General features: G+C 47.3%; 1 protein-coding gene across 1 annotated transcript in view; it reads right to left on the minus strand.

Moving 5' to 3' along the window:
- MIPEP (mitochondrial intermediate peptidase) overlaps positions 1–12,283 on the minus strand; it is a 172,009-nt gene that overhangs the window by 26,179 nt on the left and 133,547 nt on the right. Inside the window, exons 17-18 of the mRNA XM_002712797.6 lie at positions 7,268–7,389; positions 4,266–4,339 (exon numbers count right to left, since the gene is read on the minus strand). Of these exons, the coding sequence (XP_002712843.3) occupies positions 4,266–4,339; positions 7,268–7,389 (196 nt within the window). The remainder of the gene's footprint in view (positions 1–4,265; positions 4,340–7,267; positions 7,390–12,283) is intronic.

Genomic DNA, 12,283 nt, shown 5'->3' on the forward strand with positions numbered 1-12,283 from the left:
TGGGGGCCATTTGAGGGGTGAACCAATGGAAGGAAGACCTTTCTCTCTCTTTCTCTCTCTCTCTCGCTAACTATTATCTGTCAAATAAATTAAAAAAACAAAAAATGGGGACTATGTGATGACCTGCATCATGGCGGATTAAATGAGGTGGGGCACCTGTCACATAATTTTTTTTTTTTTTTTGACAGGCAGAGTGGACAGTGAGAGAGAGACAGAGAGAAGGGTCTTCCTTTGCCCTTGGTTCACCCTCCAATGGCCGCCGTGGCCGGTGCGCTACAGCCGGCACACCACGCTGATCTGATGGCAGGAGCCAGGTACTTATTCTGGTCTCCCATGGGGTGCAGGGCCCAAGGACTTGGGCCATTCTCCACTGCACTCCCTGGCCACAGCAGAGAGCTGGCCTGGAAGAGGGGCAACCGGGACAGAATCCGGCGCCCCAACCGGGACTAGAACCCGGTGTGCCGGCGCCGCAAGGCGGAGGATTAGCCTAGTGAGCCGCGGTGCCAGCCTACATAATAATTTTTCAACATGGTAGTTTTTTTCCCCCTACTTATTGAAAAAGAAGTAAAATTTAAACCTAAAACCAACCAACCAAACAAAAGGACCTCAGCAAGGGCTATAGCTCCAAAAATTTCAGACAACATGAAACACAAAAGGATAAAATCGAGAAAGCTATGTAAGCCTTGACGAGTAATTTATCTCTCACTCAGAAATTGCTGCAGTAATACAGTTTCTATTCTTTACACCTTCTACTTGCTGGGGCAGGAAACAACTCTGCTTCCTAGTGGGAACAAGCTCCTGTTTCCTACTCACAAACCTCAGAGCACGTTTACCTTTCTAGACAACCACATATTTCCAAAATGCTTGCAACGGAAACTGAACTTCGCTCACCACAGCACACTTAAACTTTCTAGTATAGATTTTATAAAATGGTAAAATGAATGAAAAGCGGTATCATCAAGGTTTATTTTAAGCAAAACTTTTACGTTCTCTGGTTACTCAGAAACGTGATACTTAACATAAGCCAGATGACACTGTGAGGTATGGAATGAACAGCAGCAAACCTTCACGGTGTCAGCTGAACAGAGAGAGAGAAACACAGTGGGCTGCCGTTGGCTATTGCCATGTTGTGTTGGGTGGGGAAACGAGCAGTAACGCATACTGTGCTTGTAACATGTATCTTCCTATAAGCTCTGGGGATAGTTAACAGCAGATAAGGCCACACGTGTCGTCAGTCTGTGCTGCTCTGGCTTTCTACTGGCGCAGGTGCACACGTACACACCTTGAGGGATGGACTGAGAAAGGGAGAAGTGGATGAGAATGAAGCGTGTGAAGGCAAGTTACACTTTGCCCTCCTTGAGGAGATCATGCGACTTCCCCAAATAACTCACAGGCAGCAAGCAGCAGAGCGGCAGCTACAATCCCAGCTGCACTCATCACGAGACCACTTTTCTTCTCGGAGGAAGAAAATACACTTTCTACAACTGTTCTGATGTCTTTCCATGCTATTTACAGTACTGAGAAGAAAAAATGTCTTGTATTCTTTGAGAAAAGTCCCTGTTGCTGTAACTTGGATTTCTCTTGTGAGGACCCCTCTACACAGAACGGCTGCCTCGCGGCGGAGCGAGCACAGGCACATGGTGGCCCAGCAGTCCTGCAACTGATGGACGCACAGCCAACTGCGGTGCAAAGCAGGGACTGCCATGCTCTCTGGCAGTCCTTTAGTGGGGTTCTGGGGTTCTGGCCACGGCGGGCTCATCTGTCAGTGGGGACTAGAAAGGGTCAAAGGACCAAAAGCAGCCTCTGTGTGACAGCTCACGTGCAGAGTGTGAGCTTGACTCAAAGGCATTCTGAGCTAAGAAACAGCCTGGGGAGGTACACAGAGGCGTGATATGCTCAGGGAGTGACAGAATTTGAAGACAGGCATTCTAGTTCTTTGACTTCTACATCTCTCCAGTAAGTAAACTATCGAAAGCACCAATAAAGAGTTAAATTTTCATAGAAGAACAATAACAACTAGAAGGCTTATGCTTTTATACCAGACATCTCAGTAATTTCCCCAACTACTCCTAGGGACAACCATTGGAAGGCTACGAGCCCCAACCTAGGACATTCTCTTTTGGGGTACACACTGGCTGCATACAAGTAAATGAGAAGCCATTGCCGGTCTTGTCTTACAAACCCAAACCGATAAAGAGAACAACGGGCAAAACCTCTTTGCACGGCCCCCCATTCATCTTTGACACGCAACAAATCATGTGAATTAATGAGGTATGACAGAACATCCCTAAGAAAAATATTAAAGTTTAAAAAGCAGAATCTTTCCATTGTTGGTGGTAAATGGAACTAGAATATTTCGTAATCTCTGGTTTGAACTTCGGACTCATTTTTCTCTCATGAGTGTTGTGAATTTTTTTTTTGCGGAATATATTAGGTTTCTTGAGACAAAAATGTTTTAGATAAAGAGCAGAATTTTTAGATAGGTTGTTGAAACATTCCTGGAAGCAGAGTAGAAAAATAAACCAAACAAAAAGATAAACAGTGAACAGGATTTACAGTTTCTTTCTTTTAGTGGAATCACATGTAAACCAATAGCTTATGTGTGGGCTCAGAAAGGATAAGCCAAGCACGGCTACCGGGAGATGTGTCCATGCCAGAGAGTGGGCTGGGGGCGCCCCTTCCCTTCTCAGCCCACAGAGGGTGTCTATACAGCACGGCAGTCCACCAGCCAAAAGCACACAGACCTCTCGCTAACCAGGATGAGCCCATGAATTTCACTTTTGCCAGGGTCCACAGCAGTCACTTAGCAGGTGTCCTGTCTCAACAGCACAAACTGCTGATGCACTTGGTCTCTGCCGTCAGAAGTCCCAGGGTCGAATTCCAGCTCTTTCTCTTCACTACATGGGTGGGAGACCTGGGCCTACTTCATATAACATGGGGACAGTGGGGAGGGCACCGTGGTGCAGCAGGTTAAACCGCCACTTGGGAGGTGCGCATTTCACATCAGAGGGCCTGGTTCAAGTTCTGGCTACTCTGTGCTTCTGATCCACGTTCCTGCTAACGCACCTAGGAGGCAGCGGATGACGGCCCAAACACGTGGGTTCCTTGCCACCAGGCTCCTGATCTTGCCTGGCCAAGCCCTGGCTGTTTCAGGCATTTGAGGGAGTAAACCAGAGGATGGGTCTCTCTCTGCCTCTCAAAAAAGTAATTCAACCTTCCAAAAATAAAATAGGGATACTGATAATCCCTACTCCATAGAGTGACTAAGAACACTCCAAACACCAATATCTGAAAATCTCTCAGAACAGTGCCTGGAGTAGCCGAGCTGCTGAGGGCCGAGAAGGACCAGCTGCCTTAGCACAGTCGGCACCCCCAGGGCACAGCCCACAACAGCTCTGTACAAGCTGCCTGGCTTATTTCACAGACTTGCCATTGTGTGGGGCACACTGAACCTGGATGAACACACAAACGCACACTCCTTCCCAGGAAGAGACGATCCAACAGAGGGACACAAGCACCACAAGTGCAGGATTTCTGTCTATCCATCTTTTACTACTTCACTTCTAGCATACAATTAGCACTCAGTAAATAGATGTTCAATAAATGACTGGCTGAAGGTAAGCATCGGGAATTACACAGAAAGGGGCCGTGGGCTTCATCCAGCAGATCTGGGCAAAGAGACGCTCAAGCCAAAGCAGCCACTATCAATTCCTACTATGAAAATAACACTTTCCCCAAATTGGGAGTTACTTCCTAAATGCAATTCTACCAGTCAGAAGGCTCAGCTGCAAATATAATGCACAATATAACGAGAGTACCCTCCAAACTGTCACATCTTCCTAGAAATATTTATGACAATACTTTATGAAAAATCACTATGTTTACTTCCATTTTCAATGAAAATCTTTAGATAAAATTTCGTTCAAAAAAATTAACACAGAAGAATAGCACAGTGATAACCTCAAAGAAAAGGTGCATCAGGCTCCGATTCTTCATTGAGTGAAAAATTCTGATACAGTTTGAATTTCTCAAATTCATGTAACTAAGCTTTCAGAAGAAATACAGAAATAATAAATAAATGAAATCTTTAGGCTAAGGAAAACACGTTGTGACCCATTAAAATCTCAATTTTTCTGAGAATTTACGACAGATTTAACAATTTCCCCTTAGAGTGTTAGTGACACCTTGAAAGCCACAGCCTGAGAGCTTGTCCTGGCCCTTACATAAATGCATAACTAATTTGTTATTTCCCTGGTGCTGCTTACCTTGAACCATGAGCATGGGCTCCCTTCCCCCGCCATGGGCCAGCATCTCCCTGCGATAGCGCTCCCCGGCCGCCCTGGGGAAGACAAGATTCTGTTAGGGACACCTGCTCACACAGCACGCCCGGCTCCATCCACACTCCTCTCGAGTTTCTCAAAGGAAGCCAAGCTGCTGTCATAGGCAAACATGCTGCCACCATGTGACAATGCAGCCCTAATTCGGGTTTTCAAAGCTTTTAAAAACGTAATATATTCACTATGATGGGATAACTGCATTTTTAGCTTTCTGTTTCATTAGCAAGCAATCTCTCTTTGTGGAAAGGATGTATTATACGATGAGTAAAAGATTATATCCTGGTCTCCAAAATGTTTAGGTTAAAGTCAGGTGTGGAATTACTTATTCTTTACTTTCAAAAAACAATTTGAGGCCTGCGCCGCGGCTTACTAGGCTAATCCTCCGCCTGCGGCGCCAGCACCCCAGGTTCTAGTCTCGGTTGGGGCACCGGTTCTGTCCCAGTTGCTCCTCTTCCAGTCCAGCTCTCTGCTGTGGCCCAGGAAGGCAGTGGAGGATGGCCCAAGTGCTTGGGCCCTGCACCCGCATGGGAGACCAGAGGAAGCACCTGGCTCCTGGCTTCAGATCGGCGCAGCGCACCAGCTGTAGCGGCCATTTGTGGGGTGAACCAACGGAAAAGGAAGACCTTTCTAACTCTGCCTGTCCAGAAAAAAAAAAAAAAAATTGAGACTGCACCTAACAGAGAGAGAGAAAAGTAACATTCTAACATAAGAGCAGAGAGAAAAAAGAGCTGCCAGGAAAGGGGTAACTACTCCAGAAAACAAGTAATGGGCCTAGAAACTCAGCTTCCTTGTGCGCTGGGGGCCAAAGCAGAGGAGGGCACCCCTTTGTCTCCACCTTCCCACACTGAGTTCTAGAAGGAACACTGTAAGGATACTCAGAAATTCTCCACCTCGACGGCACCTCCAAACAACCCCTTTAGAAAGTGTTCCTCTTAAATAAAGGGTGACACTGCTTCACTCTGCTAGCGCCTGAGTGGTCTGGATGGCCCCCAGCCTGGAGGGCCGTGGTCCACTCTCGGCTTTAAGAGAGAGCCCCCCTTCCCCTAATTCAAAGGCCTCCCCCTAGGCATCCAGGTCCTGGCTGGCCTCAACTCTGCCCTGCCTGCTTCCTGATGTGAGTGCCCAGCCTGGCCATTTCTCACAAATGGGATCAAAAAGGATCCTTTGACAGAGTTAGGAGTTTTCTAGCCCAGGGAGCACTTTTACTAGCTTACTTTTACGTGTCTATAAAAGTACAGCAACTACATGTTTCAGCAAGAATGCACACATAAACAAGACATAAATATCTGGAGAGATATGTTTTTAATAGAATGTGGTTTTCTAGTAAAGCAGAGTTCCTTCAAACAAGATGATATTTTGCCTGTTTTATAGAAATCTCTAGTAAAGAGTTGTAATCCCTGAAATTGATTTACTGGAGTCAAGTTTGGCTGTAGATCCTTTGAAAATAATGAAATCTGAGAAGGGACTGAGCGTCTGCAGTCTGCAAAGGGCAGAAGACAAAATAACATGTGGGTACCAAGCCGTAAAACACTTGCAAACTCTATGACATCAGAGTCAAGTTCAAAAGATGCTGGAACTGAATGTGATTATTAACCAGCAAAGAAATCCAAGTCCGCGTCAAACTGTATGAAAAGCTCGGGTTGGGATGGGGGTGGGGGTGGGGGACGGGGTTTAAAGAGGCAGGGAGGGAGCGAGGAACTAGGAACACCTGCGCTATCATCACAGTCCAGTTGATTAACTGGGAAGCTTGGGCAAATTACTGGTCTTCTGAGCCTCTGCGTGCTCTGCCAAGGCTTCTGGGAACTCCACATGAAAACTCGAGGCACTTTAGAAATCTAAGATGTCATTTATTTTAAGCCATGTTAAAACAGTCAAGATAAGAGTCACCCGCAGAGCTGCCTGAGAGGCGTTTGCAGATGTATTTATTTGTGTGGTGAGGAGACAAAATGCTTTAAACAACTATTACACTAGGTTGTAATTACTGGTTTGCTTTCAAAGGAAGCGCCTTCTAAGGAATCCTAAGAGCAAAACCTGACTTCCCCTTGGTCCCTATGATTAGGAGTGCTGTGAGGAGGATCAGAAGGAGGCCAAATCAGGGAGCAAGGGCAGACTCTGCACTCCTCCACCTCTCTCCCTAGTACCACGCCCCTGCACCTTTCCACCCAACACGACACCCCTGTGGGGTGCTTCCTGGCTTCACTGGGAAAATACGACTGCCTCGCTCAGGCCCTCTCCAGCTGCATGCCCTGCCTCCCTCTGCGGAAGGGGGTGGGCAGATCATGGATCCACAGCTAAAACTCCCCATCCCGATTCGCTCATGTATCAGCGAAGGCTCGCCCCATTCCCTGCTCTGGGGAGACCAGGGAGCCCCTGTATCAGCCTTCTACAGAAAAAGCTACAGGCTGGATGGTCTCAGCCACTGACTATCTGGGGACAGGGGTGTGCAGCGAGGCTGTGTGGGACAGCAGGTTGGAGGTGGCCAGTGACAAATAATGCAAGGGAAGTCACAGCCACCTGCGCTGCCCCAGGAGGCGGCCTCCCCGGGGAAGGAATGTCTTCCACGAACAGGCAGAGGCCTAGCTTTCCAGAGGCAAACAAAGTCGACTGCTCCTGAGTGAGGAGCAGGAATAAGTCCCATGTTGGGCACCGATGAAGACAACTTCAGGGCTCATGCAGGAAGTACAGAAGCCTTGTCAAAGGGAGCAGGAGGCCTGGGGCAGGAGTGGCCTGGGAGGCGAGAAGGCGCACAGGAGCGGAGGGCAGCCAGGGTCATTCGGTGCAGCAGCCAAAGTGTGAGGGCCCTTGCAGGCCTCGGGAGGGCAAGGGCAAGGGCCCTGGGGGCACCACAGAGCTCAGCTGGTAGATGCAGCAGGGTGGGGCATTACCACCATTCCAGGAGTGCATAATGAATCCTCCCCACTCCTCATTACCTGTTGAAGGGATCCTGTAGAAAACACTCCTTCCAAACCATGGACGCCACTGCCCTGGACATCAGGTAAGAGTAATACTTGGCGCCATAGCCCACGAGGTGGCTGAATCGCAGCTGCCAGGCCTGCCAAACAGAAGCACAGAAGGGAAACCACTCAATTTGGGTTTCGAGAGCACAAGGGAAGTAGGTCAAGAAACCCGCAAATAGTTCCATTTAAAATTCACCCAGTGGGCCATGTCAAGCGTGATACGAGTATTTTTACATTTTACACACTCTGACGGGCCCTCAGAATCACCAGCTGAAGCCCTGAGCTAGGTCTGGATTTGGCCACTGGGCCTCTCAGGAGACGGTTACGTCCTAATGAGGCTCAGCCAGTGTGACCCGTGTCGTCAGCAAAAGGAAATGCAGGCACACGGAGACACCAGAGGCTCACACGCACCCAGAGGAGAGGCCCTGGGAGGACCCGGCAGGAAGGTGGCATCGGCCAGGAGAGGAGCGAGGCCTCAGGGGAAGCCAGTGTTCTCGGACCTGCAGCCTCCAGAAGAGATGCATGGTGAGCCTGTGTGGCTTCAGCCAGGTTGGCCATCGTGTTCTGCTCTGGCAGGCTCTTGCAGACACATGTGTGGACAAAGAAAGCTTTCCAGCACATAAATATAATCTTCAGCATTATTCTGTCTGTATGTATATGCATGTTTTGTTTCAAATACATGACTTTTGTCTTCTTCAGTGTGTTTGAATATTTATGCTGATTACAATCTATTTTGTTTCCCATGACTATACAGAAAAAAGACATAGTCATGAGTTTAGTTGTTTTTAATAATTTCATTAGGACCAAAAGTTTTACTCTCAATCACTATTTTGCTTTTGGGCTACTTTTTTTTTCTAAAGCTATAGCATTCCGTATTTTTTATTTTATTTTATTTTTGACAGGCAGAGTGGACAGTGAGAGAGAGAGAGACAGAGGGGAAGGTCTTCCTTTTTCGGTTGGTTCACCCCACAATGGCCGCTGCGGCCGGCACACCACGCTGATCCGAAGCCAGGAGCCAGGTGCTTCTCCTGGCCTCCCATGCAGGTGCAGGGCCCAAGCACCTGGGCCATCCTCCACTGCACTCCCGGGCCACAGCAGAGAGCTGGACTGGAAGAGGAGCAACCGGGACAAATCCAGTGCCCCGACCAGGACTAGAACCTGGAGTGCCAGCGCCGCAGGCGGAGGATTAGCCTAGTGAGCCACGGCGCCAGCCAACATTCCATATTTTTAACCATAATTATATTTCATGACAAAATGGAAAGGCATAGAAGAAAAATGAGGGAGAACTGAAAAATCATAACTTTATAAAGAGGGCTGCTCTGGGAATGTACTTTATTTTTTAAGAAGAAAAATGCTAAAAAGCAAAGTTAACCACCAGCCACTGTGGCCTCTCCGTGGAAGGAGGGAGCAACTGTTTCCGTCTTCTCCAAGTCAGCTTACTTTTAATCATAACAAGAAGAAACCGACACCTATCTGTTTGTACAAGCTCATCACTCCAAGATTTGCTTCTGTGATACAGTACACAGAGGACAGCCCTGTGACAGCAAGGGCAGCAGGAGTGACAACAATGGAGGATTAGCCTCTCCCACATCTGCTCTAGCCAGAGTGGGCCACCAGGCCATTGGCAGCACAAGAGGGAACTTCAAGAGAGCACCTGGTCTTTCTAAGGACAAGGATGTAGTTATTCTAAGAAAGGCCATGTGTGCTTTTGTGGGTGAATATTTCCATGGGAACCTCATTTTCTAACAAATCTTTTAACTGTGTAGAAAATGAAGCACAAATCGAACATAATCCTGGGGGCCAGCTTTATGGCATAGCAGGCACACTGGCATCCCACAGGAGCACCAGTTTTGAGTCCTGGCTGCTCCATTTCCAATCCAGCTCCCTGCTAATGTGCCTGGGCAAGCAGTGGCAGATGGCCCAGGTACCTCCCACCAACATGGGAGCTCTGGATGAAGCTCCTGGTTTCAGCCTGGCCCAGTCCCGGATGTTGAGGCCATTTGGGGAATGAGCCAATAGATAGAACTCCCATTCCCACGTCCTGTAACTCTGCCTTTAAAATAAATAAATATTAAAAAAAAAAAAACCACACATAATCCTCAGTACAACTCTACAAACTAGGGCAGTGAATTATAGTCTCTATATCAAGAAACAACCGTGAAAAAAAAATGGTTTTCATCTCAGGTGTGGCAAGTTTGGTGACATACTCAGCCTATACACTCTGCATAGTTAGTTTAAAGATGAAATCATGGCCGGCGCCGCGGCTCACTAGGCTAATCCTCCGCCTAGCGGCGCTGGCACACCGGGTTCTAGTCCCGGTTGGGGCGCCGGATTCTGTCCCGGTTGCCCCTCTTCCAGGCCAGCTCTCTGCTGTGGCCAGGGAGTACAGTGGAGGATGGCCCAGGTGCTTGGGCCCTGCACCCCATGGGAGACCAGGAAAAGCACCTGGCTCCTGGCTCCTGCCATCGGATCAGCGCGGTGCGCCGGCCGCAGCGCGCCGGCCGCAGCACGCCGGCCGCGGCGGCCATTGGAGGGTGAACCAATGGCAAAGGAAGACCTTTCTCTCTGTCTCTCTCTCTCACTGTCCACTCTGCCTGTAAAAAAAAAATAAATAAATAAAATAAAATAAAAAAAAAGATGAAATCAGTTGGCTTGCCTGGATTTGGTCAGGAAGCTGTCACATATAACGTGTGCAGGAGCAGCCCGGTCAGTGTCGGAAACAGGGCTGTTGTGGCAGAAATGCACCAGTGTCCTCAATGTCCACGCTCTCTTCTCCACAAAAAGATAGGATTAGTAGCAGTGTGGGCACCTTGTGAGTAGAATGGTGCATCCTAGGGGTTCACCATACAGGAACATCAGTGAGGGCAGCACCTGACAGCAGGGACAGAGCCAGGCAGAGCTCAGGTCTCTGACTCTACGCAGCTGCCACCGAGCTGAGTGGGTGCACTGGCACAGTTGTCATCCTGGGTCTCTGTTGTGGTAACCAGATCTGTATTCTACCTAACGTAAGATACATCCACTTCAGGTGCAGGGTTTCCCCTTGTAGCACCATGAAGATATAAACAACGGTGGGGCTTAAGCTCCTAAGATTCCTTTTTTTTTTTTTAATAAAAAAAGATTTATTTATTTACTTGAACGAGGCAGTGGGGAGATAACTTCCATCCATTGATTCACTCTCCAAATATCCACAACAGCCTGGTCTGGGCCAGGCCAAAACCAGGAGGCAAGAACTCCATCCCAGTCTCCCACATATGTGGCAGGAACTCAAGTACTTGGGCTGTCTTCAACACCTTCCCAGGCACAGTAGTGGGGAGCTGGCTTGGAAGCAGAGCAGCTGGAACTCAATCAATTCCAAAATGGGATGCCAGCATAACAAGCAGCAGCTTAACCCACTATCCCACACTGCCACCCCCTCCTCCCAGGCTCTGCTATTGGGAGGAGCTGAGCCTTAGAAATGGGGCTGGGGCCATCCCACTCCAGGGAATTCACCCAAACAAAGTGAAATCAGCATATGAAAGAGTTATTTGTATTGCCATGTTCATTGCAGCTCAATCCACAATAGCTAAGATATGGAATCAAGTGGGATGTCCATCAACCGATGACTGAATAAAGAAAATGTGGTATATATACATGATGGAATACTACTCAGCCATAAAAAAACCGAAATCCTATCTTTCACAACAAAATGGATGCAACTGGAAATCATTATACTTAAGGGAAATAAGTCAGTCCCCAAAAGACAAATACCATAAGTTTTACCTGATCTGTGGGGTAACTAATAGACTATCAAAAATATAATATATATGAGTGAAATTGACATTTTGAGATTTGATTATTGTTTACAGCCCTTGTCTCTAGTGTTGAGGTGCAGTATTTTTTTATTTGTTGAATTCTTTACTAGTGGAGTAAATCATAACCTTATGATTATAAAATAAACTAAAAATATGTCATTGTAAAAATTAAAAGAATAAAGAAGGATGGAGGAGAGAGGATGGAAATGTGGGCAGGAGGGAGGGTAGGGTAAGAAATATCATTATACTCCTAAATCTGTATATATGAAATACATGACATTTGTTCACCTTATATAAATAGAACATTATATATATATATATATATATATATGTATATAAAAAAAGAAACATGACTGGGGCAGTGTTTAAAATGGTGGTTAAGAGGCCCATGGTTCCATTTTTAAGTGCCTGGGTTAGATGCCTGGCTCCAGCTCCTGACTCCAGCTACCTGCTAATGCAAACCCTTGGAAGCAGTGATGATGGCTCAAGTAGTTGGGTCTCTGTCACCTACATGGGAGATCTCAAATGAGTTCTGGGTTCCCAGCTTCGGCACAGCTCTGGTCACTGTAGCAATGTGGGGAGTAAACCAGCAGATGGGAGTTCTCTCTAAGGCTCCTTCAGGAGCTGAGGAGGGCAGAGAAAGGCAGAGAGAGACTTTCCACCCTGTGTGAATGCAAGCAGTATTTAAAGTGAAAGCAAATAACCCAGGGCCATCTAATGGGTCAAATCCCAGGACAAGGAACTCTGAATAACTATTTTCAGTCAAAGGGCTGGGCTGTTTAGAATTTGTCTCTAACACATACATAGCTCTATTTACTGTGTCTCACTTAAGAGGGGGTCTATACTAGCTTTGGTGTTAAGCTGGAGTCTTTACCTACTAAATGTTGCTTGAAACCAAGAATCATTGGCAATCTTTCCCATATCATTGGCAATCTTTCCCACATAAAGCAATCTGGACAGGAGGATGTCTGTGTATTGGACACAGCCTGCGGCTTTAACTCAATACTCCACTGAGATGTTGACTTGAGCCATTGATGATACAAGCATCTGTTGGGGTGGAAGCTCCAGAACCAGTGGTAGATGAAGGGGCTTTGTCTTTGAAGCTTCTTCAGGGTGAGGGTGATGTGCCAGAGCTAGCTTGGCAGCTTTGCAGCGGACACCAGTACATTCCATTTGGATCTGAGCTTGATAGAACAGT

Source organism: Oryctolagus cuniculus, chromosome 9, assembly GCF_051225735.1.
Source record: "Oryctolagus cuniculus isolate XC-2025 breed Fujian yellow rabbit chromosome 9, ASM5122573v1, whole genome shotgun sequence".
NCBI classification, from domain to species: Eukaryota; Metazoa; Chordata; class Mammalia; order Lagomorpha; family Leporidae; genus Oryctolagus; species Oryctolagus cuniculus.